This window comes from Agelaius tricolor, unplaced genomic scaffold, assembly GCF_023055355.1.
Source record: "Agelaius tricolor isolate 1412-34295 unplaced genomic scaffold, bAgeTri1.0.p SCAF_17, whole genome shotgun sequence".
Lineage (NCBI taxonomy): Eukaryota > Metazoa > Chordata > Aves > Passeriformes > Icteridae > Agelaius > Agelaius tricolor.
The window spans coordinates 6,735,007-6,762,617 of record NW_027269277.1 but is presented as its reverse complement, the minus strand read 5'-3'; the positions used below and the strand labels follow the sequence as shown (position 1 = coordinate 6,762,617).

The following is a 27,611-nucleotide window of genomic DNA, read 5'->3' as shown; positions in this document are numbered from 1 at the left end:
AAACACGTTACAAATCTCACACCTGAGGGGCAGGGGAGCTCTGCTAATGTTCTTGTAACTCTGATGGTTGGTTACAACCACTAGAGAAAATATCTCATAATGGTAAGTTTCATGCTTGCTGGGAGAGCTGTTGGAAAAATGAGCTGGAAATGGGTATTTGGATTCCTTTGAAAATCAAGTGTAAACTCCAGTCCACAGTGATAAATGATGTTGGTGTTTCACATCTGTGTTTTATGCATGCCTGAAGTTGTTCTTGGCAAGTGGTGGCAGTCTGAGCCTTGAACCTCAGGGCAGCCCAGTGTTCCTGTCCCTGCTAGGGGTGTTGTTGATGTGGATGATGCAGTGTTGGAGGAATCTGTAGGGCTTACCTGTTGAATGAACAGAGACACAGAAAAATATGAATGTTTTTATAAAGAGAGTGTGTTTGCTCTTGCACAATGTTCTTGTTTTACTAACAAAGAGAAGTTCCTTGGCCCAAGTACAATGATCTGCTTTCCAGGGATACTGGTGCTGTGTCCAGCACACCTACCAGCCTCTCCTGCCATTAGTCAGGAGCTCTGTGGTGGCTCTCCAAAGCACCACAAAAGCCTCTTTGTAGAGCAAGAGCTCCAGCACAAGCACCTCTCGTTGAAAAACAAACTTAGTTTCTTGCTGGGCCATGTGTCCAATAGCAGAAGAATGGAAGTAAAGTGGGAGAAACTCAGAAGAATATAAAAAGAATAAGGGATGGAGAATGGGAGAAAAGAAAAGAGGTGTGAATGCTGTGAGATTTTTCTGGTGTGGTGCAGCAGCACAGGCAGGTGGATTTAATTAAAATAGGAATGAATTGCTACCTGACAGTACTTTTTTTAATATGTGTTTTGAAGAAAATGCTCCTCTTTTGGCATTTTTTCTGTGCTCTCTTCAGCTAGGTCTCTTCCTTCCCTTCAGACTTCTCACTTGAAATACATCCCTACTGTTCATCTTGTGTGCTGCAAGTTCTGTCTGTGAACCTGAAGGTGCTGTCTAACTGAGCTTCCAGGAAAGCCTTTAGCACTGAGAGAGGGTTTGGACAGGACAGGCGAGGCATCCTCCTGCAAAGATTTTGTGCCTCATTTTCCTTGTCGGGGAGTGCATCTGCCGGCACTTTTTGGGGCAGCATCCCGTGGTTCCCATGGCAGCGCTGTGCTGCCGTGGGGAGCTCGGGACAGCTCTGCTGGCAAAGCGCCGGCGCTGCTCGGGCTTTCCCCCCCAGGGATGGTGCGGTGACCCTGGGAGGAGCTCCCCGGGGCAGGATCAGTGCTCTGGGTTGGACTAAATTTTTTTTTTTTTTTTTTTTTTTTTTTTTTTTTTTTTTTTTTTCCCCTGCTATAAGCTGGGAGCCGCGTTTCTCCCGCTGGCCAGCCCAGCGCACTCCGTGTCCGACCGCAGCGCTCGCTCTGTCCGTCCCTGCGCTCGGTCCATCCCCGCAGCAGCCCCGCTTCCCGGCAGCCTGTAAGCACATCCATCCCTCCCTCCCTCCCTCCCTCCGTGCCGCTCAGCATCGTCTCCCCGAGCAGGGCAGCCGCGCTCCGGCATCCCACGCCTCGCAGATCTTTGGATTTCAGGGCTGGTGTTGGTCTTTTCTCTGCCGGAGAAGGGTTTGTGGGGAGTGGGAAGCCTGTGGGTGTGAAATGTACTTCTAAAACGCTTCAGCAGGCAATTCCTCCGTAGTTTGCTGAGTTAACCTCAGAAACTGCTTGTTTTATGGGTTGTTTTGGAAATGGGATTTATCTACGTTCTTGTGTCTGATTTCTCTTGCATCCTCTTTTTCTGATATGCATATTGCCTCCTGGAAGGTGGTTGCTTTGAACACTGGGGTATAAATACAACTTTTCTCTTTGCTTCCAAGTTGAACTGGTGCTTAGGGAGCATTTGCAGTGCTGCTGATTTGTGTAAGAGCTGTCAGCTCTGTGCTTTCCTGGGCAGGTGATCAGATGTGCCTCTTTGAGGACTTTAATGAGAGCTGGGGAAGAAATAACTGAAGCAGAGACTGTTTGGTGGGCTCTCAGGTGATGTGAGGAACAATCCTGGGAGCAGGATGGCAGTACCAGAATTGGGGAGTATGGGAATGCAAGCTTTTACCTAATAATTATCACACTTTCCTCTTTGTGTGTTATGGAGTATCAGGCAGTTGCAGTGTCCCTGCAGCTGCACCCATGTGAATGCAAACACCTTTAGCTTTGTACAAATGCTGCACCCCTGTATAGAGATAGATTTGGGAAGTCACTTGCATGAGTGAAGTTCTATTTGCCCATGTGTTTGCAAGGTGGGTGTTTCTGTCATTAATCTTTTCTTTAGTAATTGGTCAAAAGATAAGTTAATGTATGGGACTCTGGTCTAGTTTGTGTTGTGTAAGCAGGAGCCTGTCTGTGGTTGAGAATGGGATGTGACTATTTTTTAAACCATTGAAATCTAGCATGTGGAATGGGGAAAACTGTAAAAACAATCCACCTACCAAATAGCCTTTTACCCTGTTTTGAGAGGAAGAGTGTTTTTTAAAAACAACAACAAAAAAACTTCCAAAAGGAAACTGATTAAATTCTTAAGCCATGATGTACAAAGCAAATAGCTGATCAAGCAACCAAATATGGCTTTGAAACTTCAACTTTCTTTTGTAATGATAAAAGCACCCACATACTTCAGTGACAAAACCCTTTTCTTCTTTTTCCCAAACACAGCATTCTTGAATACAAACCAGTTCCTAATTTTTCCTTAAGGAGCTCAGTATATAAAAATTCCTTCTTGACTAATACCTAAAAGAAAAATGTGGGTAGGTGTTTCAGAGCTGGCACCACAAGTGCAAAAACCCCAAACCCCTCCAGATCTCAGTGCAGCAGAAAGGCAGTTGGGCTGTGATTTTGGACTGTGGCTCTGAGGAAGGAGTTCAGGGCTGGGATTTTACAGCTGGTTTCTGACATGCACTGAGGAATTTTGGCTGGGGAAGGTTTTGAAGATTGGGCCCTTGAGCTGATTCTAGCAGAAGTTATTCCCTGCTGTGAGAGATGGCTTGTCTCCCTGTATGCTGGTACAATTCTCTGCTTGGATGTAAACAATGGCAGCTGTTCAAAAGGAGGCAATGTTTAGGGTACTCAAACAGTTGAAAATAAACACTCTCCTGCCTGTCTTGGCTGGCCTTTACTTCGGAAGCAGCCTTTCCATCGAGCTGTACTGTGAATGGAAAATCCAGATATGTGGCGGGAAGCAGCTGGGGAGCCCAGCCAGGTTCATGTCTGAGGATTGGGGAGTGATGCTGTAGGATGCCCTTCACCTGTAATCTAAATCCTTATCACGTGAATGTGGCTTGCAGTCCACACCCACTGCACTAGGATGCAACAAAAGCTTTAAGGAACTGACCTCCTTGCCCCCAAGAAGGAATTTACTTCCTTTTGTATCACAGAATAGTTTGGTTGGAAGGGACCTTTAAAGGCCGTTTAGTCCACAGGGACATCTTCAACTAGGCCAGGTTGCTCAGAACCCTGTCCAGCCTAGCCTTGACCACTTCCAGGGATGGGGCATCTACCACCTCTCTGGGCAACCAGTGCCAGTACTTTGCTGGTTTTTCCAGTGTAAAAGTTTCCTTCTGTATATCTAGTCTAGATCTAACCTGTTTCAGTTTAAACCTTTGCCCTTGTCCTGTTGCAGCAGGCCCTGATAAAAAGTTTGTTCTCATCTTCCCATTGAAGAACTGAAATACAATATGGCAAAAAAGCCTTCCCAGAGCCTTCCCCTCTCCAGGCTGAGCCATCCCAGCTCTCTCAGCCTGTCTCCAAAGGAGAGATGCTCCATCCCTCAGAGCACATCATCCTTGTCCCCTCTGGACTTGCTCCATGTCCTTCCTGTGCTGGGCCCCAGGGCTGCACACAGCTCTGCAGGTGAGCTCTCACAAAGGGAGCAGAGAGGCAGAGGTGAGCCAGGATGATACTGTCCCCTCAGCAGCAGCCTGGGTGAATTATGTTCTTTTAAGTTCATTCACCAGCCAGTGGAAGCATTGGGGGGTTTAGGTAGAAAATTCTCCTGATCTTGGCTGATGGGACAAGGATAACACAAGTTTGTGTTTTGCATTTCCCTTTTTGTGGTGCTGCTTAGTGCTGAAGTCCCAGGGGCATTAAATGAAGCAATAAAAGCTTCACCACCAGCAATGTGCAAAGTTTGCTCAGGCTTTTGATTGGTTTTGGTTTGATTGCTCCTAAATCAGAGCAGCTCCCTGGAGAGCCATGGGCAGGCTCTGGTGCCAGCTCTCAGGGGTCACACGGAGATGCAGACGTGTGGGGAGCTGAGCCAAGCACTCCATGCCTGCCTGTCACCCTCGTGGTCCCCAGGCACTGTCACCTTGTGCCCTGCTGGTGGGAGAGCAAAGGTGGCAAAGCTGAGATTTCAGATTAAATTCTTTACCTTGAGCAGGGTGGACTCACTTTTGCTTGAAAAGATAATAGAGATCATGTCTATATAATAAACCTTCCCAGAACTGACCTGTGATTTCATTTAAAAAATACATTGTAAGTCAAAATACTACAGCCTGATTCATTTGGATTGCTTTTTATTTCATTTCTGTGTTATAGAAATACAGACAGGGAAAGCAACAAAGCAGAAATGTCTGAGATCAGTCATTTTGTGTCTGATTTTGGCAGAGGGAGTGTGGGAGGAAGAAAGAGACCTCATATTTCACTTAGATACTCTGTTTGGAGAGGAGTTTTAAGCAGATGGCTCTTGAGACTCTGTGACTCTAAAGAATTAAATGTTATTTAGATAAATGCATGCTTCCACTTCTGCAGTGTGGTTTTGGAAGGACTGTGTCATGTATTCTGGCCTCAGTCCTTTTGTCCTTGGGTCCACTAAAACCCTGTTTACAGCCCCTTGGATGGGTGTAGGACCAAAGGACTGAGGCTTCCCTGGGGTTCAGAGACAGGACAGAGCCCAGCTTGTTCCTCTCCCCAGTGTGCTTTAACTGGGATTTTCTGTAGCTGAGCAGCCCAGAGAATACATGGGAATATCATCCAGCTGGCTTCTGCAGGAATGAATTGGAGCCAAGAGGCTGAGGCTGGTGTGTGATGAGCATTTCTCTCTGTGAAACCTCCCCAGGCCTGTAGGTAAAACTCTCCTACCAGAAATGGCTCATTTGGCTGCTCTCAGCACTTCCTGCAAGGGCTTTGCTGTGCTCTGAGCTGCTGCTGAAAGCCACAGAGAAGCCCTTGAAGGGGCAGTGCTTGCCCTCCCTGCAGCTCTCACTGGGGCAGGAGCTGGCCCTGGCTGCTTCCAGGGTGATCCAGGCATGGGTGGTGCCAAGGATGCTGCCAGAGCAAAGTCCTCCTCTGAGGGACAAAGGAGTGGATAGATAGATAGATAGATAGATAGATAGATAGATAGATAGATAGATAGATAGATAGATAGATAGATGCTCCCTCTTCTGCTTCTCCAGCTCTTTCATATCCACCAGAATAGATGGGAAACAGGGTCTGTGTTCTATGGCAAGACAGGGCTAAAATTACATTTAAGACTTTGGAGAATAACGAAGTAGGGCAAGGATTGCATTATAGCCATGCTGGAATGGTATAGACAAGGTTGGAAGCACTCTCTCAAAAAAAGGTTGAACTAGAGTTCCCTGGAAGAAGCTGGAGAGCCAGGGCAGGGTTCCTGGCAGCTCTGGAGCTGCAATCCAGGGTGGAAGGGCAGCTGTTTTGCTGTGTGCCTGGCTGGAAACTTTCAGGCAGAGTTACAATTTTGGTTTGGATGCTGTCACAGAGTTGCATTATTTCTGTAAATAAGAAATTCAAACTCTCTTGACTTTGGACTGATGTTTTCAGAAGACCCACTCGACATTCCACAGATGTGCCTCATCTCTTTTGTGTCCCTTGAGGTGACCCCAGTGGCTGGGGTTGTTTGGGATGCATCCCTCCTGCAGGGCTGGCTGTGCTGTGAAGGATTGAAGGTGGTGGGACACTGCTGCATTTGTGACCTGTTGGGGTCAGGTACAGAATGCCACTTGTCACCCAGACATCTAATGGAGAACAGGGCAAAACTAATCCTGCTGGGAAGAATCACTGCAGGGCAGCTTTTTGGCTTTCTTGTTACTAATCCTTTTCCACCCCTGGAAAGGGGACATGAGCAGAGTGGAAAAGAGGAGACTGAAATCTGCCTCACAGATTGATGATGCTTTATGATGCTTTGACATATGAGGGAGCTTCAAATCAAATACTGGCTGGCTCCAGTGGTGTCAGTCTGCTGAGATGATGGGTTTAAAAGACTCCTGTTCACAAGGGACTGTGTGTGCTGCATGTGGCAAGGGACTCCTGCAGGGAGGCACAGTTGGTACAGGGATCTATAATTCACCTATTTTGCTTCAAGGTCCCTTTAGCACTGCAGCAGCTGTCCCAGTGTGAGGGATCTTGTGCTACACCAGCTCTCAGCTGCAGAGGAGCTCAGAGCTTCTGGCAGAGTGAGAATTGCCCTTGCTGTTTTGCTTGGACAGAGCAAAAAATCCACTCAATCCTTTAAATCTCTCTCATATGAACCAGAGTGCTGGACATGCCTTTCTTCTTGTGCTAAGAAAAATAGAAATGATTAATCACACTAAAGCCATGACTGGTCCAGCCCACAGTGGTTGTTAGTTGACTTTCCTGCAGGGAGTTGGCTCCCAGCTCTTCCTCAGAGCCTTCATAAGGGAATATTCAGTTCTCATGTGCTTCCAGTGGTCTGTGACCAAAGATTCCCTTGACTATGACACTACCCTAAATACAGCCCCCCACTGCTGGAGGTTGCTGGGGTGGCAGAAAATGATGTCCTTTCTTCTAAAGAAATGCCCCAAGATGTGGGAACCATCTGGACTTGGCAGGCTGCTCCCAAGGCATTTGCTGCTTGTTTACCTTGGGACTGGCTGCCCCTGGCAGTTGTTACCATCAGCCTTTCTTATCTGTTCTTTTCTATAATAAACACTGGAGCAAAGGTTTGGAATTAGTCACTTCTGAGGCACTGCCTGCCTCCCTTTCCAGCTCCTGTCTTATCCTCTCGTTTTTGGACTCCTGAGCCTTTTGCACTTCATTCTGTGCCTCTTGGTTTTCCCCTCATCTCGTTGCACTGAGATAGCAGAGAGCTCTTTAAAATTCCTGGGAGGTGTGTCATCCCCAGGGCTGCAGCATCCCAGGAAACTGCTGCCTGGGGACAGCTGTGTGCACTCACAGTGCTCTTGCTGTGTGCTACAGAGATTTTTCTAGCTTGATTTACCTCATCCAGTAGATGAGTTTGAGTTTCTGACTGATGCCTGCTCAGTTCACGAGCCCACAGAGGCAGTGTCAGGATCCCAGGAGCATTCCAGGGGCCTGGCACTGTGTGCTGCTCTTTAGTACAGCATTAACCACAGGGCAGCCTGTGGTTTCAGGGAATGCAAACACAGACAGCACGTCCAGAACACAGGTGTGTGGTCCTCATCTGGATTGAGTAATTTGAGATTGTAATCAGGAGACTGAGTGGCTTTGCTTCCACTTACAAATTCCCTGGTGATGTCTGAGCATTGTCCTGATGTGCTCCTGCTTCTGACAGTACTGTGAGAAGCACTGATGGACAGCCCAGGGTGCAAGGATTTCCCTCCCTCTCCCTCTCGTTTCATCTCACATTAAAAATGCACAGAGCTGTGTATTTCACTCAACACAAGCAAATACAGTTTCCTGCCTGCCCTTGCTCTGCCCATTGAGAGGCAGCCATGCTCCCCAGGGCACAGCCTGCCAGGTGAATGCTCTTTGTGTATAAATTGATTTCAGTGCTGCCTCTGGAAAGGGCCAGGATGGGATCAGGATGGGAGAGCAGCCCACGTTCACCTCACAGCAGCACAAGGGCACCCACTGGGGATGCAAATCTGTTAAATTCTGTCTGGATTTGCTTTAGTGGATGCCAGAATATGTCATCCACCCCTTGCCATAATATTCCTTTCTCTCTTATGATTTACAACCAAAGGTGGAAACTTCCACTCTGGATCTGTCCCTGTGGTAGGATGGGCTTCTTGCAGTGGGTGGGGGACTCACCATTCCTGTTTAGGGAAAGATTTGCTGATTTTTGGCTGGAGAGGATTGCAAACAGCATCCCTGTGGTGACTCTGATGTGCAGCAGAGGCTGTAACACTGCTTTGGGTTGGCAGGGGCTGCCCTAAGGGCTCACCTGTGGTGTGTGTGGGTGAAAGCCGTGCCCCACGGCTCCTTTCCTCGGTTCCATGTGGCTGGGGTGAGCTGAAGGCAGCTTTCCCTGCCCTGCAGGGCTCCCAGCACCATCTCAGGGGCACGGCTGGGAGCATCCCCTGCCCTCCCTGCCCTCCCCCAGCCCCTCTCCGGTGCGGGAAACCTCCGTGCGCTCCTCTAGACACCGAACCAAACAACCAATAAATCTCCCATAAACCGGGAGTAAGTTGTTTTGGTTACCAGGGAGATTGCCAAGTGCAAATTCAACCTGAAATAGCGATGAGCTCATCCCTGGAGCAGCCGGGGGAAGGGAAGGGAAGGGGGGGCAGCGCCAGGAATGCCGGCGGCTCCGGGGACATTTGGATGCTCTGGGAGCTGCTCTGCCAAAAAGCTTTTGCCTTGTCAGTGAGATCCTGCAGGGGATGCTGCGTGAGGCTGGCTGCTGAGACAGGGCTTTCACAATTCCTGGAAGCGTGGCAGTGACATTCCTCGGGGACTGTGGGCTGGAGAGCCTCGGGGCTGGGTTCAGGTGCTGCAAAGGTGGCTTCTCTGCCATCTCCCCTGTCCTGCAAACTTCTCCCTGGGAAAGGATTGTGGGGAAACTGAGATCCTTGACCTGTAGGTGAGGGCTGGTTCTCAGCAGCTGCTTAGGCAGGAGCACTGACAGGCCAGGCCTCTCCCTGCTGCTGCCCCAGGGGCTGGAGCAAGGGCTTGGAAAAACCTCATCCTCTTCTGCAATGCACCTGGGGCAGGAGATGGAACATTTGGGCTCTGGCAATATTTTGCCCCGAAATGTCCCCAGTTTAAGCAGGTCAGGACCGGAGTTTTGGAGTCCCCTGCTGCCAGGGCACTGTGGGAGCAGAGATGGCATTTCTGGGATGATGGAGGGGGCTCTGGTGGAGTGCCAGCGGTGCCTGAGAGAGGCAGGATAAGGAGGCTGTGCTGCTCTCAGTCCCTTGGCAGCCCTGGAAGGGCTCCTGTATCACCCTGCACCTTTCTCTGCTAGGACAGAGACGTTTCCAGATGCACTCCATTCAACAGACTCGAATTTTCTGAAGAAGTACAACTCTGAACTGAAAAGCTCTGTCTGTAGGAGGAAGCACTGCCTGTCCCTCTGCACATGGTGCTGCAGGAGGAGGCTGACAAAGCTGTGGCAGTGGTCTCTGCATGGGTTTTGCTTCCCACTGCTGAATTATCAAATACATGAAGTTGTGTAGAAATACCTGAGAATATCACCTGTCTTGATGAAGCAATGCATCAGCTCCTTACCAGAGGCCCACTGATGGATTTCAGCAAATCTTTAAAGACATAATTACCAGTGCGTGAAAACAGGGAACAATTATCAACAGCACAAATGCAAACAAAAGCTGAGCCCGTGAAAAATGATCTGTGAACCTACTCACATGATGAAAAAACATGATCCTTTTTTTGGATTAACATCATAGCTTTCTGAAACAAGGGATGGAGGTTGCATCTATACAAAGAGATTGGTTTCAGCAGGGGTATTTTGTATTTTGGAAGTCTTTTATTATAATTTTACAGTCATGAGAGATCTGTAAATTATGTGTTCTTGCAAGTCCCTTCAAGGGCTGTGGGTGGATTTTTCCAGCTCCTTTCTGGAGCCATGTGGGAAATGCTTTGGTGACATGACCAAGCCCCTCAGCATGACCTGCAGCTCTCAGTGCCACCAGTGCATTCAGCCATCAGCTTCAGGCAGAGGCTTCAGGAGAGCCTGGTGCTTGGAGCAGTCTGGCATTTGAAAGAAGGTGATTTTCATGTGGGGACTTAGAGCTGAGTGAGATCTGGGTGAGACAGACATGAATTCACCTTGTACAGCTGCAGGGTGGGCAGTGCTCTGGTGTGCCTGGGCTGTCCCAGGGGCTGGCCTTGAGTCCATGTCCCCCTGCTGCATGGCACAGCCCTGTGCCCCAGCCACCAGGACCCCAAACTGCCCAGACCTGAGCTGGGCAGGATGCTGAAAAACTTTAAAACCTGCAAATGCCACATGCAGCATTTTATCTTCTGCTTTCAGCATCTCTTTGGAGATGAGACACTGCTTGTCTGATGTTCCTTTGTGTCACCTCTTTTCTGTGGGGTGCAGCACTGGATGTTAACATTTGGGAGCAGGACAGGCATCCCTGCAGGTCTACCCTGTGTCCTCCCCCAGTGCTTCACCTTCTTGGTACCAAGGTGTGTTTGCCTTTTGGCTGTCTCTGGGTGACTCAACCCACTGCTGTTCTTTGCAGATCCAGGACCAAGCCTAACCTTGCTCAGCCCCAGCACAAAGCAGGCAAGGCTCCTACCAGGCTTCCTTCTAGCACAGCTGGGAGTGTCTCAAGGGGTAAAACTTTACCAAAGGGACAGCAGAGTCCTTGCTGTTGCAGGAAAACCCTACATGATTTGGAAACCTCACCCTTTCCCCATTGTCCTGCAGCATTCCCAGAGGGAAGTGGTGCTTGTGGGCTCTCGTGAAATGCAGTTGCACAAGCTGGTTTTCAAAGAAGGCAAACCACTGTTTCACATCTGGTTTAGCTTTTTGACAGTTTTCTCTGGCATTTGTATGCAATTAGCACTGCTTTTCTCACATGGAGCCCATCTCTAATGGCTGGATGTGGGCAGTAGTTGCAGAGCTTGCAGTGATTGTGTTGAGAAGGGCTGTTTCTCTTTGCAGACTGTGTTGCTCATTGTCCCTGAATTTATTGTCTCTCTGCTACTTGAGAAAGAAAACAAAATAATTTTTGGGCCTGAATCCATCCCAGAGCAGGGGATGGCTTAATCAAACACACAAGCACTTTTACCAGCTCCAGTTGGTTTATTTCAATGTTTAAAATCAAACATTCTTTTAAGTATCTCACTTTTCTTTTTCTGAAGTTTGTGTTTAGTGAATGTACCCACTCACAGGCTCTGCCCATTGCTCCAAGAGTCAGCACTGGTAGAAATGCAGTAGCATGAGAGCTGCTGTGAGACACTTGGCAGAGGAGAGGAGCCCTTCCCTTGGCTCTGAATGTCCTGGCCTGGTGCAGGGGGGAAATGAAGGTATTAAATTTAGCAGTTTCAGTAACCTCACCCCCCACCCTCCTTTGGCCCGAGCTGTCTCCTACCGAGTACTGATCTTAATGTTTCCAAGACACTAAAGGAACTCAAATTTTGCTAGGTTACCAAAAAACTGGAGTGGGAGTATATTGGGGAGGAGAATTCCCCTGCTTCCCTCTCCAAAACAGCAGATCCCTCTCTATCCTGAAGATAATGACACTCAGCTGGGATACCACAAACCAGGGCAGGGCTCTGAAAACCATTCTGGGCTGGGACTCTGGTTTTGGCTGAAATTGAAACCTAACCCTGATGAAAGATTTAAAGCTATTTGTTCCTTTTTTTTTTTTCTTTTAACATTTGAGCCTGTGTTTTCTAACCAGCCCCACAGGTAAAGCTTTCCTGTGCAGTCCTTGCCCAGCTCTGATCTGACATATTTCCAGAGAGACCCAGGCTCCTGTCACTTTATGAAAAATGAGATTTACATTCCTGTATCACACAGGCACTTTGAAAATATTATCCCTGACTCCAGATAAATGGCTCATACATTTTAATGTCGTTATTAGAAATTGAATTGACAACACTTATCCTCAGTGGAAATTGCTCTGCAGCTCAGGGGAAAATGTACAGAGAGCACTGGTGGAGACTTCAGAGAGCTCTTGTCATCTTGAGATGTGTGTGCTGCTGGTGCAGTGTGTCTGCTGAATGAGAAGAGCAAGGTTTGATATTTACCAGGAAAAGGGGTAAGCACAAGTTCAGGGACTGAGACAGCAGTGGGGCTTCAAACATCCCAAAGATCTTCTGGGCTGAAAGGGAGAGCAAAGTGCTGGGGAAACATGGGCTGCTCCGGCCTGTGTGTGCAGGGTGTTGTGGAGATGTTGCACACAGGTGCTTTATTTGCTGTCTTAGTAAGTGTAGAGAAAGTGAACAGATGAGTGGTACCTGAAAGTGGCACTGAGTGAAGTCTGCTGAGGTGCTCAGGTTGGTGACAGAAGCAGCAAGGAACTGCAAAAAGGAAACCCACTCCAAAGAGGCTGCTTTTAGAACCAAGTCTTTTTAATGGTGAATAAACTTGCAAGAACTGGCTGATGTCTGCTCCTCTCAGGGGATGTGGCCTTTGACATCAAATCTCTGCAGCCTCTGAGCTGGGAGCTCCTGAGAGTGAAGGGAGGAAGGGGGACACTGGCACAATACACAACTGGCAAAATATTCAATATGGTGCCAAAGAAGCAGTTGTGAATCTGAAGCCACTCCAAAGTGAAGAGTTTCCACTTCTCCTGCCCTTCTTGTGCAATGTGGCCCAGCCTGGCCTGGCTTTTGTGGTGGGTGTTGGGGTGCCAGGAAGTTGACTTCTTCTTCCATTTTAAACTGCACTCATCTGAAGCTGGAAGTTAAATCAAACTTCCTAAAGTAGAGGTTTATGAAAATAACTCTTGTGACTAATCCAACCCCTTAGGCCTTGCTGGAGGAGACTTTGCAGCTTTGTTTTTTCCTTGTAAAGAATGCTCAGCATATGTCCTGACAATTAGTCAGAGTGCCCAAAAATACCCATCAGCCCTGCAAGCTGATCCCTTCAGCTCCTGGAGCTGAGACAGACACAGGGTTATGCACTGTGGGGCTTTGGGAAAGGTTATTTTTAAAATGGCCACATAACAAGTGTGATCTGGTCCTTTCAGCCACCAGCTCTGGCTAACAACTGAGGGTGCAGACAGCCAAGTGTTGATCTTGCTCGAGGGGACTGTCCTGCCCAGGGTGTTGGGCTGCTTCTCCTGCTAAAGCATGTGCCAGTGCTGGCTCTGCAGCTCTAAATCAGTGCTGAGGGCATGGCCCTGTGGCCTGTGCCAAGTTTGGGCAGTGCTTTGATGGTGTGCTGGATGCCAGGGAGTCTTCCCAACTGGCATGCCAATGCTTGGAAGGGCACGTCCTCATCAAAGAGGTGGCCTGTCTTCACCCTTGGCCAGGCAGCCCTTTCCTGAGGGCTTTTGCTTTGCCCTTCTCTGACCACCTGAGCTGATGTTTTCTATCCTCAGTGTCTCTCACGTGCTGAATTTCTGGAGAATGTTTTGCCAGAATCACAGTCCACCCACAAACAGCCCTTTCTTCTTCTCCCCTGAAAATCAAGGTCTGTAAGGGGAAATACCAATGCTCCTTGGTGCCACAGAGCACTGCTGGTGTGGGGATTTGGCTTGGCCCCTGTCCTGTGTGGGCAGAGGTTGGAGGTCTGCAGAGCTATCTGCCCAGCAGCTTCCTGGGGATGTGGTATTTTGCTAGAAAACATCACACAGAAAGCATTTCCAGGCTTTGGAGGAAGAGCTTGGGCAGAGCCTGCAGCACCCACCTTGTGAGTCTTCCTTGCTGCCAGGTCCTGTTGGATGAGCATAGGAGGGTGTAGGGGATGCTGGAGACTGTGTGTGTTGTGGCTGATGTCTGGGTAGATTTCCAAGGAATGACCCAGCTTTCAAACAGTGAAGCAAACCAGTGGCTGAACTTCCTTCCATGAGCTCCACAGTGAGCTGTTTACCCTCACTGAGGCAGAGCACTGCCCAGCCAGCTGCTGTGCCCATGAGAAGGAACTGGGAGCTACTGGAAGTGCAGAGTGCCTGCTGGACACTGTGAAATATTATTTCAGTGATGGCTCACTCACTGCTTGGTGAAGCCCTGACATGAGCATTTATTGTGTGGGTATGGCAGGATTATATTGCTGTGCCTGTTCCTCACACCTCATCTGTCCTGGGAAAGATTGCTGTGCTGCCTGGCTGGGTCACTGTAGTATTTATTTGACAGGGACTTGAGTTATTTTTCTCAGCTCTGAAGCCAGGGATAAGCCACAGGGGGAAAGCTGTGACAGGCAAATATCTGCCTCACATTTGGCTCCACTGGTCATTCCCCCTGCCCATGAGTGCAACTGAACTTGAAAAAAGAAAGACCTAAAGTTGGCCAAGATGGCCCTAAGGAGCTGCACTGCCCCAGGTGTGAAGCTTTGGGGTAATAGGCTGGGGAATAACTGAGTTGTGGTGCAGCTGGTGGGCCCCATGGCTCCTCCCAGGACACAGCACCTGGCAGAAGGGACTGAGAGTCACCACAGCACTGCTGGGTTGGTCTGTGTATGACACAGTTGTAGGGCTGCTGGGGAGGAAGAGGTAAGTGCAGTATTTGAAGATTTTTAGCCCAATTATGAGCCTGCTGCTCTTGGGAGGCTTCTGAATCAGACCAGTCTTGGCAGTACATGTGGCCCTGTCTCCCAAGGGGGGTAGAGGAAGTCTTTGTCTCCCCTCAGGGTTGTGTGACCTTCATGGCCGTGTTCACACCTGTGGTCTTCACCTTGCAGTCCATGAAGGGGGCTGTGGGCAGCCTGCTGAGCCTCCAGCCCAGTGCCTGACACTCACAGCAGAGGGACTTGGCAGACAGAGCTGGGAAGAGAAACATGGCTCACGTTTAAGCAAGGGCGTTCAAAGACTAAGACATCTGTCTTTCTAAGAGATTTTTAAAAAATCTTCAGCCTTTTGAGGCTGTTCCTTTTTGAGTTTGCACTGAAGGTCTAAATCTAACTGTTGGGACTACAGCAGGCACTCAACATCCTTGGTGCTGGGAGATGCAGCCTTGGCATCTTATCTGTAATGCAAGAAAGAGGAGCAGGGATAGGAGGAAATTTACTTTATTTTGAAGCTGATCCAAAGCCAGCTCTGCCCAGCACCTGCTGCAGTCTCTCCTCTCCCCAGTCTTCTCTGGAGCCTGGGGCTGCCATGGGGCTGTTTGATGCCTGTATCCAACCCTACTGCCATAGCCAGCATGGGGAGCAGGAGCTGAACAAAGCCTTGGGACTACAAAGCAGCTCCTGATTTATGCACAGACACTCCCCCAGGCCCCAGAGTCACTTGGCTCCCAGCAGCAGTGAGAGGTCTGCCATGTCAGCAACAGGTGAAGGGAAGAAGTGCCAGTCAGGAGCGTGTGTGGAGGGGAGCCACAGAGCAGATGGCAGCAGGGAAATAAATTTGGAGCTGCCACAGGAATAGTCCTGGAAAGAGTCCAGCCTGTGGATGGAGGCAGATGGGGAAGGACTTGGTTTATATCTCTTCCTGGTTTTGCTTTTTCTCAGATGAGTTTATTTCCAGCTCTGTTATCTCTGACCATTCCTTCCTATTACTACGCCCTTATCCCTTTTCCCCCCTCTTCTTATCCTGTCTTCTTTTCCGCCTTTTGTTTCTACTCACACTCTATCTGAGCTCCTGGATGTTGCCCACCCTGCATCTGCTTCCTTATAAACCTATTCCACATTCCTCTACCCCTACCTTCAGAGCTGACCCAAAAGACTTCCCTTGGCACTGAAAGGCTCAGCTCAGTGCTGTGACCCAGCTGTGAGCTGCAGCTCAGCCTGGAAGAATCATGCTTTTTGCACATCTTGCCACTTTCCTTCTCTACTGTCCCTGTGAGCTGTTCCCTGGGAACACCAGGGGCTCACCTGGTGCCTGGGGTGCTCACTCCCCTGTCCCTGCAGGGATGTCCTTGCTGGTTTTGCTCTGGATGTGGGAACATCCCAGATGTCTCTGCCTTGTGTTCCTGTAAGTGCCTGTGAGATGCTTCAGGGGTGCTCAGGCACATCTTTGAGCACAGAGCTGGATTTGAGACTTTTTGGGCATTTTTGGGATACTTCACACAGAAACTGTTCAGATTTGAAAGGACAAGGTGGAAAATTCCCATTGTGGTTCAGATGTGAGCGTGTCAGGCAGGGTCTCTGGCTGGGGGGACAGGGACCAGCATCCCCTGGCAGTGCTCTGTGGCTGATGTGCAAACACTGCCCTGCAGTGCCTGCTGCCAGTGTTGGATACTGAGTGCTTGGAGAGCTGGATCAGCCCCCAGTGCCAGTCCTGGTGCCAAACCTGTCCAGCATTTCGGTGTCACTGGGGTCTCTTATGTCTCTCTGATGGATCAGCTACAGCTGCAGAGGTCTTTTCCTTGGAGAGAGCTGTATCTATGTCCTCTCTCCTCTCAAACCAAACTCTCTTATTGGTGGTCTTCCTGCAAACTTTGTCTTTATACTAAAACAAAGAAATGTTTTTTAAAAACTGTTTTATTTCTGCCTCAGAAGAGCCAAGGAAGTTTATAACTGAGATCTCTTGGGCAGGAGTGCTTTGCTGTGGGAAGACACACTCATGTAATCTGAGACAAAAAAAAAAAAATTAAAAAAGAATTGATCTGCCCTCAGGACAGGAAGGGTAGGGAGCAATGTGGGACTCTCATTTCCTGGGGAGCCTGGTGAATGGCAGTGTGCTCTTCTGTGCAGGTGCACTGTGCATTGCCAACAGCATGTATGGAAGCAGGAGGCACAGCATTACTTTAGGAGGTGCACAGGTGCTCTGCTGCTCGTATTTACTGCTGCTTTCTTTGATCATGGTGACTAATAGTTCACCAATGCCTGACTTAGAACAGCTCTCTTTAGGAGTTTCTGCCTGTTGAATGACAGCAGGATGTGTGAGCAAGCTGAGAGACCAAGACCTTTTCTGGCGGGATTCTTAGGGCAAGAAAATACTCTGGAAATCACAACGTGAATCATTTGTTTATCCCAGTGGATGACACTATGGCCCAGCCATGCTGCTCTGCAGTCAGACCTGCTGGGTGGGATCAGTGTGTCCAGGGCAGCTACCTGGAAAACCTACAGGGCAGGTTTAATGTTAAAAACATGACATCCCAAGCCTGCTGTGCCCTGCTGTGCCCTCACTGGTGTATTTGTAGCACTCTTTCCTCTGGGTCCTGTGAGTGCCTGGTGCACAGACAAGGGCTCAGGCAGGACTGGCACAGCTCCATTCTGGGGCACCCTCTATCTCCTGGAGGTGTCTGCTCCTTGACAGGTTTCATGGGGCATTGATGTCTCTCCTTGGCACTTGTGCTACACCTGCAGCGCCTCTGTGTTTAATCACCTGGGTTTGTGTGGATGAGGAGAGTCTTGGGAAGGAAAAAGGAATTAATTGTCCAAAGTTATCTGGCAATAACCAGGCAAGAACCTAAGAGCAGCAGTAAGGTTGTTCCATTCCTGCTGCTGGACCAGGAGGCCAGAGATTCAAACAGAATGGCCTTTAATTAAAGTCTGCTCTGGGGCTTTGCAGAGTGAGCTGTGCCAGGGAGCTCCATAGGCATCCACGCTTCTGGGTCTTCCTCCTGTTTCTTGGCCAAACTTTCTCCCTCTCTTCTCTCCTCCAGCCCAAGCCTGTCGTGGTGCTGTGGACACACGTGTGTTTGTGCACATGAAATGCCACCCAAGTGTCTGTCCCTGCTCTCCAGAGCCCTCTGCAGCTCCAAAGTGCTGCTGGCTGCAGCCACCTCCGCTCGGGGCGTGGCAGGGCTGGCATCACAGAGACTCTGCCCATCAGCCAGGATGGGAGCCAAGGCTTCTGCTGGGAATACCTGGGCATTCTGGGGAAAGCAGGAAATGACAGCTGGGTGGGAAGGTGCCAGGGCTTTGTGTAGGAAGCTGGAAAGGAATGAGAATGGTTAATGGTGCAAACTCTACGTGCATTGCCAAAAATGAACTCATGTCTGTAAATATTACACTGTGCACAGCAAGATTAGAACAGGAAAATACCAGTTGTTAGGGTTCCTGTTGCCATCTGAATTATGCAAACAATTTGCTGCAGTTTATAGATGAGCTGGGGCAGAATAACATTGGGTTTTTCCTTGCCAAAGTGTTTCAGTGCATCAGTATTTTAGCACGTCCCAGCCTCAATCTGCTGCACCAGTGGATCCATGCTGAGCTCTTTTGGAATGCCATGCTGTCAAGAGTGGCCTTTTCCAGGCCATGGTGGAAACTTGGAGATGTCAGGATGCTGGTGAGATGCTGAGCTTGTGGTTGTGCTACCTGGGTGGCTAAGATGGGTGTGGAGGCTCAGGGGCTCACCAAGGCCAGTGCTGAGGCTGGAGACTGTGCATGTGTGACTGAGGAGCTCCTGGGAAGCAGAGATGTTCCTGGCTGTAGCAGGGCTGCTCTTCAGAGGCCAGACACCACCACCATGGGCTCCCTGGAAGGAATGATAAACATTGGCTCTTCCCAGTGGCTGTCAGGGAGGTTCAGTGACTTTCCCACGGCTGTGCAGTGCGTCAGTGGGAGGCAGGATTAGCAGCTGGGCCTCCCTGGCCCCCAGCCCTGAGCGTCCCCAGCAGTTGCATAACCCAGGGTGAGTGCAGGGCTGGGGGGCTGCTGCAGCCTGGGGGTCCCCACAGGAGTGACCTGAGCCACAGCTCCCTTTCCTCCTGATGTGATTTGGGTGGAAACAGGTCAGCTGGAGCCATGGAGCTGGGATCTTCCTGAGAGCTTTGGGGACACCTGAGTCCAGAGGACAGAGGCATGAGCCAGTGCCTCTAAAGCCATGCTAGATGCTAGAGAAGCCCCATATCATCACACCCATCTTTCTCAGTGCTGCTCTTCAGGGATTTGCTCCCTGTGAGCAGTTAATGCTGTGAGCTTCCTTAAGGAAAAAGCTGGGGAAGGACCAGGAATGGCAGTTTTACTGGCAGTGAAACTTCAGCATGACCTCCATGTTGAGAGTAAATCCAACCCACCCGTGAATGTATGTGCTGGTATTTCTGTGGGCAGTCAGCTGAGTCCTCTGGGGTACAGCCACATCCTTCCTGGGCCAGAAGACAGCCCTTTGCTGGCTCTTGGGGCTGCAGCCCCTCTGGCCCCCACAGGGCTGTGATCACCTCTTCCCTTCAGCCATGGCAGAGCAGCGTTCGTGTTGGGTCTGGAATTTAGCTCAGGACTGCGACGAGACACAATCTCACTCTAAAGCCAAGGCCAAATAGTACCAGCATGGGGTCAAGTTCATGAGTTCATTCTGCCTTTGGGACTAATTTGGGTGCTGAGTAGCTGGGCAGGTATTTGACTGTTGCCTGCAGAGACCTAGAGGTCTCAGGATCCTATTCTTCTCCCTCAGATCACCTAAAATGGTAAGAATTTCCAAGGGGGATTAAGGTTGAGATCTCTGGGGAGGGGAGTGGACATCTGGTAGGAGTCCTGTCCATATTAATAGCCTCCATTTAAATATATGTTATCAAATGGGGCAGCTCCTTATCAGCCTGTGAACTCCATTACCTGAGGGGCTGCTGGTGACTTTGGGCTGCTGACCATGGCTTTCCACAGGCACACAGGTAAAGTGGCTGTGCTGCCAGGTGTTGGGGGAGCACACCTGGTGAATGGGGAGGAAGGTTTTGCCAAAAGGCTCCTGTGCCAGAGAAATAACTCAGAATGCAGACTGAAACCTCAGCAATCTGCAGCTGTAACTCCTGATGGCAAATGGGCTGATAACAGTGGGAGACTGGTGCTGGAGCACAGGGCTGGTGCTGGCCTTGTTTGTTTTGTAAAATGCATTGGATTTTAAATGTTTTTCTATCTGCTGCTGTGGGAAGGCTGGGGCTCAGCTGATATTTGATCAAGATGTGGTGAAAATGGGGAACAATGCTCCTCCTTGCTGCAAGTTTATTGCAGTAAGCAGAGAAACCCAGGGCAGAGGGGAGACCAGAGTGTAAACCCAGATGGTTTGCTCTGCTCTGGTGAGAAGTTTGTGGTTAGTCCCTCTTCTCTGTTTATCTTTTAGTTCAGATGGGCTGACCCTTACCAGTGATAGGAAAATGTTAATTTTTCCATTAACACTGACAGGAATCTTGAGATCATATTTTACATGTCAGGATGGGTGTCTTCCCATCCTGACTCATTCCTCTAGCCCTGCAGCTGAAGACAATCAGAAGCTCTTTGGGAATTTTGAAAGCCCATCTCCCTCTTAGCAGCTGTTTTTGTGCATATCCAGGGTGCATTCACAGCCCCACAGCACAGAGGCAGTGCCATTGTGTCTCTTGGTGAGACACAGCCCCGAGGGTGGATGTGCTGGGGACAGGGTGGGCACAGCTCCTGTGGGCACCAAACTCAGCTGCTGCACACCAGGAGCCAGGGGTGCTCCTGAGACTTGGGCACAGAGAGCCTCCTCAAAGCTGGGCAGAAGAGGCACAGTTTGCTGCTCAGCTCCCTGCTCACCTTCCCAGGCTGAGGCACACACCTGAGGCTGCTTGCACAGCACGTAACTGCTCAGGATTTGCTGGTGGGATGCACATACATGTTATGCAGGGCATCACTGTGAGTAAAATCTGACTTCTGTGGTATCATTTGATGTAAGAAGATGTTTAACTTCACCCCACAAGACTGAGCAATGCTTGTAGCATCCTTCCATTACACTCCCAGCTATATAATTTTTTCTTTCTCATCTTCCTCAGGGGACGTCCCCTGGAGCAAGAACTCACCCCAGATTTGATGCTGTGCTGTGATATAAAATGCTGCAGGGTGTTCTGAGCAGATGATGAGGTTGGACTGCTCTGCCAAAGAGTCACAGCACAGTGTCTGATCCTGCAGACCACTGGGAACCCCAGGGCAGCTGTGGGGGTATCACAGTGCCTGCTCAGGGTGAGGCTGGGTCCTCCAGAGCAGGAGGAAATCTCATTTTGGCACCTGGGAGCACCTGGGTGTAAGAAGAGCATCCAGCTGCTGAGGTGGGGCAGACCAGTGCTTAGCTGGGAACACAACAGGGGAGTCTCAAAGGGCAAAGCTTAATGCAGCCACAGAGTTAGTTACTGACCAGGATTTGTTTTGTTTTGAAAGGTTTGGGCTTTGTTGCTTAAACTCTGCCTGAAGTGCTCAGCCTTACTTGAGGCAGTGGTGTCTCGTTAGCCTTCACTGAATGCCAAAGCAATCCCTGGGGAAAGTGTTTGCAGGGCTGGGCCAGTGATTTTTAATAAATGGCATGTCCCTGCTTCCCTGGGGAACTGTGAGGATTTAGTAATGACTGGGATGTGCTCACACATGGTGGCAATAGGACCGTAGGGAATGTTTTTGGCAAGTGCCTGAGGAACTTGGAGCTGTTCTTGCTCTAAATAAAGAAGCTTTCCTTTTATCAACAGATTAATTTTTGAATTATAGAGTATGAGACTTGCACGTGCCCCAGCCTGGCAGTGGGAGAGCACAGCTCTGGTATTTTCAACCCTCCCAGCAAAAAGGACCTACAAGAGATTTCTTTTCTTTCTTTTCTTGGGCTTTGCAAATGTTTGTTGCCCAGGGCATTGTGCCAGTGCAGTCCTGAGTGTCACTTTGCATTTGGGATTAACAGGACCCTTCTTTTAAGGGTTCCCCAGGTATTTATAGCAAAGCATGCGACCTTGCATAGAGGAATGCTGAGAATAGTAACTCAGGTGACAGAGCAGGGCTGCCAGCACTGATCTGAAACAGGCAGGTGTAGCCAGTGCCTGGCAGAGTGGGGCTGTGTACTCAGTCTGCTGAGAAAAAACAAAACTAATGTAGAATCAAAAAGCTCTTTTTCTTCCATATGCAACTGTGTGTAGGGCAGAGGGTTAACAACTTCAGCTTCATCTTCTTTCTTAAGTGGCAGAATAATCTGTGAAGCGTAAGTACACATCTCTCTGGTTGTGTATAGAGACTACACTTCAAGTTCTTCCTTGGTGGTTTATCACATTTAAACATATTCCCCAGAGACATTAACACATAGCCTGTGCTAAGTGCTTTGCTTATCAGCTGTGCTTCAGCTTCCTTCCCTGAGTGCTTTGGTTCCATTTATTGTGCAAACCACTGTGATGCTGCTTTGGGTTTTTGGCTGAACTGGGATGAACCAGCCCAGGGTGGTGCAGGAGCCCAGCAGGACGCAGGGGTTGTGTGGGTGCAGCAGTTTTTGTGGGGTGGCACTGCTTAGGTCTGTATCCTTTCCATCCCAAAGCTGGCTGTGCTGCAGGGTGCAGAGGTGGCCCTGACCCTCAGGCAGCCCTGTGTCTGCTTGGTGTTGGTGGCCCTTGGGGCCCAAGTGTTTGAGGTCTCTGAAGGATGGAAGGTGTGGCTGTCCAAGGGCTGTTTTTGTGGAGTAGAAGATGCTTTCAGGGGACAAGTGGCAAACTGGCACCTCTGTGGTCAGGTAAATGTTAGGGTTGTATTCCAGTGGGTCTTTGTGCCAAATACCCTGATATCTGAGAAGGCCACTGGCCTGGCCTTCTGCCCTCCAGCTGTAGCCAAATCCATCAGGGAGCTACATTTAGAGACCACCCTGCCAGGGCTGGCGGGACTGGGATCCCTTGCTTAGAGTGAGATTCATTTCTGGAAGTATGGCTGCATTTTTCTCCATCTTATTGAGGGTCCTCTAGACTATTTAAGGATGGGCACATTCTGCATTTTCCTCTCCCCCCAGCTGCCTGTGCTTGCTGTTTTCACCTGCTTCTCTCCAGCAGAACAATCTTCTGCACATGCCTGGGAGGAGGAATAGTTCCAGCCTGTCCATGCTCTTCCTCTGCTTTCTAAATCCCATTTTATGGCCTCAGTGTCAGACTGACATGGGGTTTGGATCAGTGCATGTCCTCAGGGTATGAGATTCTCCTGGGGCTGAAAAAGAGACCAGGCTGTCACCTCAGAGATGCTATAGTCTGGTGTAAAGGTACAGCCACAGAAACTCGTGCTCAAGCAACTTCCCAGCAAAAACATCTGCATGTACCACTCTCATTTTCAGCACAGCAGTGTGAAAAGAAGCACAGAGGTTCAGTGCTCTGGGTTTTAGTGGTGGTTTGGTGAGTGCTCTCCCTGGTTTTGGGCTGCTGTAGCTCTGTTGTACCCCTGTGTGGATTCCTACCCTCTGCTCAGCATCTGCTGCATGGGAAGGGATGATGAGGGCACTGAAAAAAGACCCAAGGAAGTGATGATTTTTCCATATACCCAGTGTACCCTGAGTTTCATAACTTGTCTGCTTTCCAGATGGTAAAGACAGGCCAGAGTTAATATACTTGGAAGCTCTGGAAAGTTGTGCTGTGGGGACCTGGTGCAGCTGGAGGGTGAGCAGGTTATTTAGGAGATAAACAACTCCAAACCCATGACCTGCTGCCAAGCAGGCTTTAGAAATACATTTATTTTTATACAGAGCACAAGAAATATCTGCTCTGTTTACCTTCCATGAGAGGGGACAGGGCTGCTGAGGGGACCATCTGTAGGACACCAAATGAACCTGAGCTCTGAAGTGTCCACAGATGTTTGCTCCATTTGGGGAAAATAATCTGGTGGTCCCAACACAGCTGCTAGTGGCCTGGAGCTTCACTTTGCCACACACTGGTGGCTTCCAGGGCTCTTGTGCACCCTACCCTGGGTGGGCTGGTCCTGCTTCTGTGGCTGCTGTGGGCCCTGGACATGGCACAGGTGAGCAGAGCCCAGCAGCAGCCAGCACATTTGCAGGGGCAATGGGACCCTGCATCTTCACTGCAGGCAAGGGGACAGAGGTGCCTCTCCTGGCTCCAGATCAGGAATTCAGGGATGATAGTGCTGAGGGCAGGAAGCCTCTGGAAAAGCTGGAAGCAAATTCATGCTCCTGCCTGTGCACAAGAGGGGCTTTCTGCTGTGTGAGATGGCATAAGGCAGGCAGAAGCTGCTGGCACAGCCCAGTTGGGGGCTCCAGCCTGGTGTTAATTTGCCTGTGGAGCTGCAGAGCTGCTGTGATAAATGTGTCTCACATTAGCAGGTGATGTGTTACATGGGAACACGGGGTTGTGCTGCTCCCTGAGCCATGCTTTCAAGATTATGTGATCAGGCTGAAAGCAACCCTAAACCTGAGATCAGGGACATTTCAATACCATTTGCCCTGGGCTCTGCAACTGTATTTCTTCCAAATAAAACCCACTTGCTTGCTAGAGCTCTGCAGAGCTGGTGGTGGCTCACATAGTTTCCATGTTTCCCAGCTGTTTATCTGTTTCATTTGCTTGAACAGGTACCTCAAAGTCCCTGGTGTGCTTGTCAGCAGGACATGACATCCCCTGGCCTTGCCAAGGGATTATTTCCAGACCTTGATCCCTCCACAAAGTACAATTCCTACCAGTTCAGTCTCCAGCCTGCCTCTGTCAGTTTTAAGGGTAGGAATAGGGTGTGAACAGAGCCTCCATCTCTGCTGCAGCCTCCCAATGTGAAACTTTTCTTTATGGCTCTCTGTCCTGCTCTCTGAAATAGCAATCCTTCAGCTTAACATACATCTATGTTATTGAGAGGGCGACAAAGAGGAGATAGTGTGAAGACTCTTGGATTTTAAAGCCTGCAAGGTAACAGTGTGAGTCCCACTCTTCCTGGGCCCAGATGAGGCAGATGCTGTGCTGTGATGGCAAAGTGTTCATGTACAGGCTCCTCTGGCTTTGTACCCTGCAGGGTTGGGCTGGTCCTGGTGTGCTGCAGGGCTCTGGTGAGGCTGGGCCCTGTAGCTGATGGTACATCTGGAATTACTGGGGTGGGCAAGTGTCCATGAAAATCCTGTGAGCCTTAGGCCATAACAGGGCAGACCAAGAGCATCCTGTAGCCAAGGGTGAGCCCAACAGGGTCCCACTGACCCTGACTTGTTGTGAGGGCACAGCCAGGAGTGACACACCTTCTCTGCACCCCAGAACCCCTACAGCTTTGGTGTATAAAGGCAGATTGTGCTGGGCTGGGAGCAGCACGGCTGCAATGAGCACTGTGGTACCCCTGAACTCTGTAAGGAACAGGCTCCAGGGTAGCCCCAGGGCTGGGTGGGGTGGTCCAAGGTGAGGCCACGTGATGGAGGCAGCAGCAATTTGTATGGCCTGACTCTGTCCTTTCCCTCCCTTCCTCTGTCAGGAAGAGAGAACATTTCCTCTTGGCAGTCCCTGCTGCCAGACCACAGCCACATTTCCCATCGGGTTGGTGATGATGTAGAAGGTTCAAGGCTGTGTCCCTGTGTGTTGGCTGTGCAGGGAAATGGGCTCTGCAGTGCTGGGGCTCTAGGGGCACCAGGGGCAGGGCAGGGATGGAGCTGCCTCTGTGGGACTCCATGGGCTTCTGTAACTCTTGAATTCTCTCCCTGGAAGTGCTCCAGGCCAAGCTGGATTCAGCTTTAAGCAACCTGATGTAGTGGCTGGCACCCCTGTCCTTAGCAGGGGGTTTGGCACAACATGATCTTTAAGGTTCCTTCAAACCCAAACCAGTCCAGGATTCTCTAAATCCTGACAGAGCCCTTGGATCCCCTTGCAAGAGTGTTGGTGGCTTCTGCTGAGGAAGGGTGCATGGAAAGGAGGGAGCCATTAGCAGGAGACTGGGAGTGCAGGAAGGGACAGGTGTCTGGGGAGAAAGTGTGAGCCAAAGTGGAAAATCCTCCAGTCATGATTCCCCACACCCCCTGACAGCTCCCTGGCCGTGGTGGAACATCAGACCTTGGCAGAGCCTTGATGGTGTGAACTGAAAAATATCTCTCCATGGAGGCAGATTTTTTTCTTGTTTTTTTAATTTTTTTTTTCCCTTATGGTTTTATATGTGAAAGCCTGGTGAAAAGAGGCAGCTGGAAGCTGCACAACTATCCAGCATAAAAGGCCTTGGAGGGCTGCAGCTGGCTGTGGGTTCAGGCTGAAAACATGGAAACAGTCACACTGTGCTCGTGTTTGTGGGTGATTTCTGCACACAAGTGATGTAGTGCCTCAGCCAGGACCTCACTGAGGCGTGCAGTAATCAACTAAGGGACTCCCAGGGAGTGATCAGTGTCATTACCCTTGCTTGATGTGCAGTGTGTAAATAAACCAGCCTAGTGTCCTTCCACTTCACAAGGGGATGGGGAAAAGTCTGGTTTGGGATTCTGCTCTCCTCGATTGGAGCTCCTTTACCTATCAAGGAGCCACCACATGCTCATTCCTGAGCCACGTTTCTTCCAGTGATCTGCACAGCCCCAGGAGGCTGGAGCAGCTGCCAGGGCCTCGGGGCTGTCCCTTCATGGCTGTGCTCTTGCAGGGCCTGGCAGCTACACCGTGGGCACCATGTCAGAGCACTTCAGTCAGGGCCTCAGGGCTGTCCCCTCATGGCTGTGCTCTTGCAGGGCCTGGCAGCTACACCGTGGGCACCATGTCAGAGTGCTTCAGTCAGGGCCTCAGGGCTGTCCCCTCATGGCTGTGCTCTTGCAGGGCCTGGCAGCTACACCGTGGGCACCATGTCAGAGTGCTTCAGTCAGGGCCTCAGGGCTGTCCCCTCAGAGCTGTCCCCTCATGGCTGTGCTCTTGCAGGGCCTGGCAGCTACACCGTGGGCACCATGTCGGAGCGCTTCGACTGCCACTACTGCCGGGACCCCCTGCAGGGCAAGAAGTACGTGCAGAAGGAGGGGCGGCACTGCTGCGTCAAGTGCTTCGACAAGTTCTGCGCCAACACCTGCATCGAGTGCAAGAAACCCATCGGGGCCGACTCCAAGGTCAGTGCTGAGCTCCTTGGTGGGTGAGGAGGAGAGGCAGAGGCTGGTCACTCTCCTGTTTGCTCTGCTCAGGCTCTGAGCAGCTCTTTGGAGTCCTCTGGCTGCCAGCCGTGTGCTCATCGGGCAAAGAGCGGTGCTGGGGTGTGTTCATGGTGGGCTGCTTGGGCACAAGATCTTATTCCACCATCTAGATCCAGCCACATGGCCTGCTGCAAATGCTGAATTGCCCTGCAGAGAGAGCTGCAGGGAGCTGGCCTGAATAGGGTCTGCAAAACTCATCTGCTGGGCAAAGCACTGAGGTCTGATTTTTTTCAGTTTGTTAGATGCTTATTGCTTCGTGATGGAAATCAAGAGTTCTTTCTGTATATATATTTTGACAGCAGTTGGATGGCAAGATGGTTCTGCTGGGTATTTTTCCTTATGTTAATTTATAATACTATCTCTGATGTTCAGACACTCTAACACCAGGCAGGACATGAAGAAACACAAACTGCAGGACCAGCAAATATCTGCAAACCTGGTGGTTGAAATTATTTTGATCTCCATAAAAACTGGAAATTGGTTTGTTGCTTATCTATAGAAATATATTACTGAAGTCATTAGCATATACCTTCAGGGCCAGACAAATATTTATGGCAATAATAATGTACACCTGAACTAGAGGGAATGTAAGAACCCGAGAACTTGCAGAATCTCAAATCTCCAAGCTGTTGGTTTGAAGCACGTTCTGCCCCCCTGGAAGCCCAAAGTGAATGTGATTGTGTCAGTGAGTTTGGTTAAATGTCCTTCCCTTGAGTGCTTGAAGAGGAACTGTAGCCCTACCCACTGAATCAGACAAACTTAGAAACAACAAATCCATCTTTTACTGCCCAGGCTGGTGAGACAGGAGCTTGGCTTTAGGGCTGCTCAGGGGGAGAGAAAAGCTTCTCACTCCATCCCTCCCTCCCTTTCTGTTCATTGCAGGAGCTGCATTTCAAGAACCGCTACTGGCACGACAGCTGCTTCCGCTGCTTCAAGTGCTACACGTCCCTGGTCAACGAGCCCTTCATGCTGAGGGAGAACAACAAGGTCTGGTGCAGCAACTGCACTGCTACTGAGGATGCACCCAGGTGTAAGGGCTGCTTCAAGCCCATTATTGCAGGTACTGTGCCAG

The 27,611-nt window shown here is 50.0% G+C and overlaps 1 protein-coding gene across 5 annotated transcripts in view; it reads left to right on the top strand.

Annotated features, from left to right (window-relative positions):
- The first annotated feature begins 1,314 nt into the window (after positions 1-1,314).
- The window catches only part of FHL1 (four and a half LIM domains 1), a 29,467-nt gene continuing 3,170 nt past the window's right edge, over positions 1,315-27,611 (top strand). Inside the window, exons 1-3 of one of the 5 annotated variants that reach the window (XM_071442282.1) lie at positions 1,315-1,473; positions 26,277-26,458; positions 27,422-27,599. In XM_071442282.1, the coding sequence (XP_071298383.1) occupies positions 26,303-26,458; positions 27,422-27,599 (334 nt within the window). In that variant the 5' untranslated portion in view covers positions 1,315-1,473; positions 26,277-26,302. Of the gene's footprint in view, positions 1,474-1,513; positions 1,620-18,865; positions 19,152-26,276; positions 26,459-27,421; positions 27,600-27,611 lie in introns of those variants that run through there. The other 4 variants (XM_071442281.1, XM_071442278.1, XM_071442280.1 and 1 more) reach the window with 4 other exon arrangements.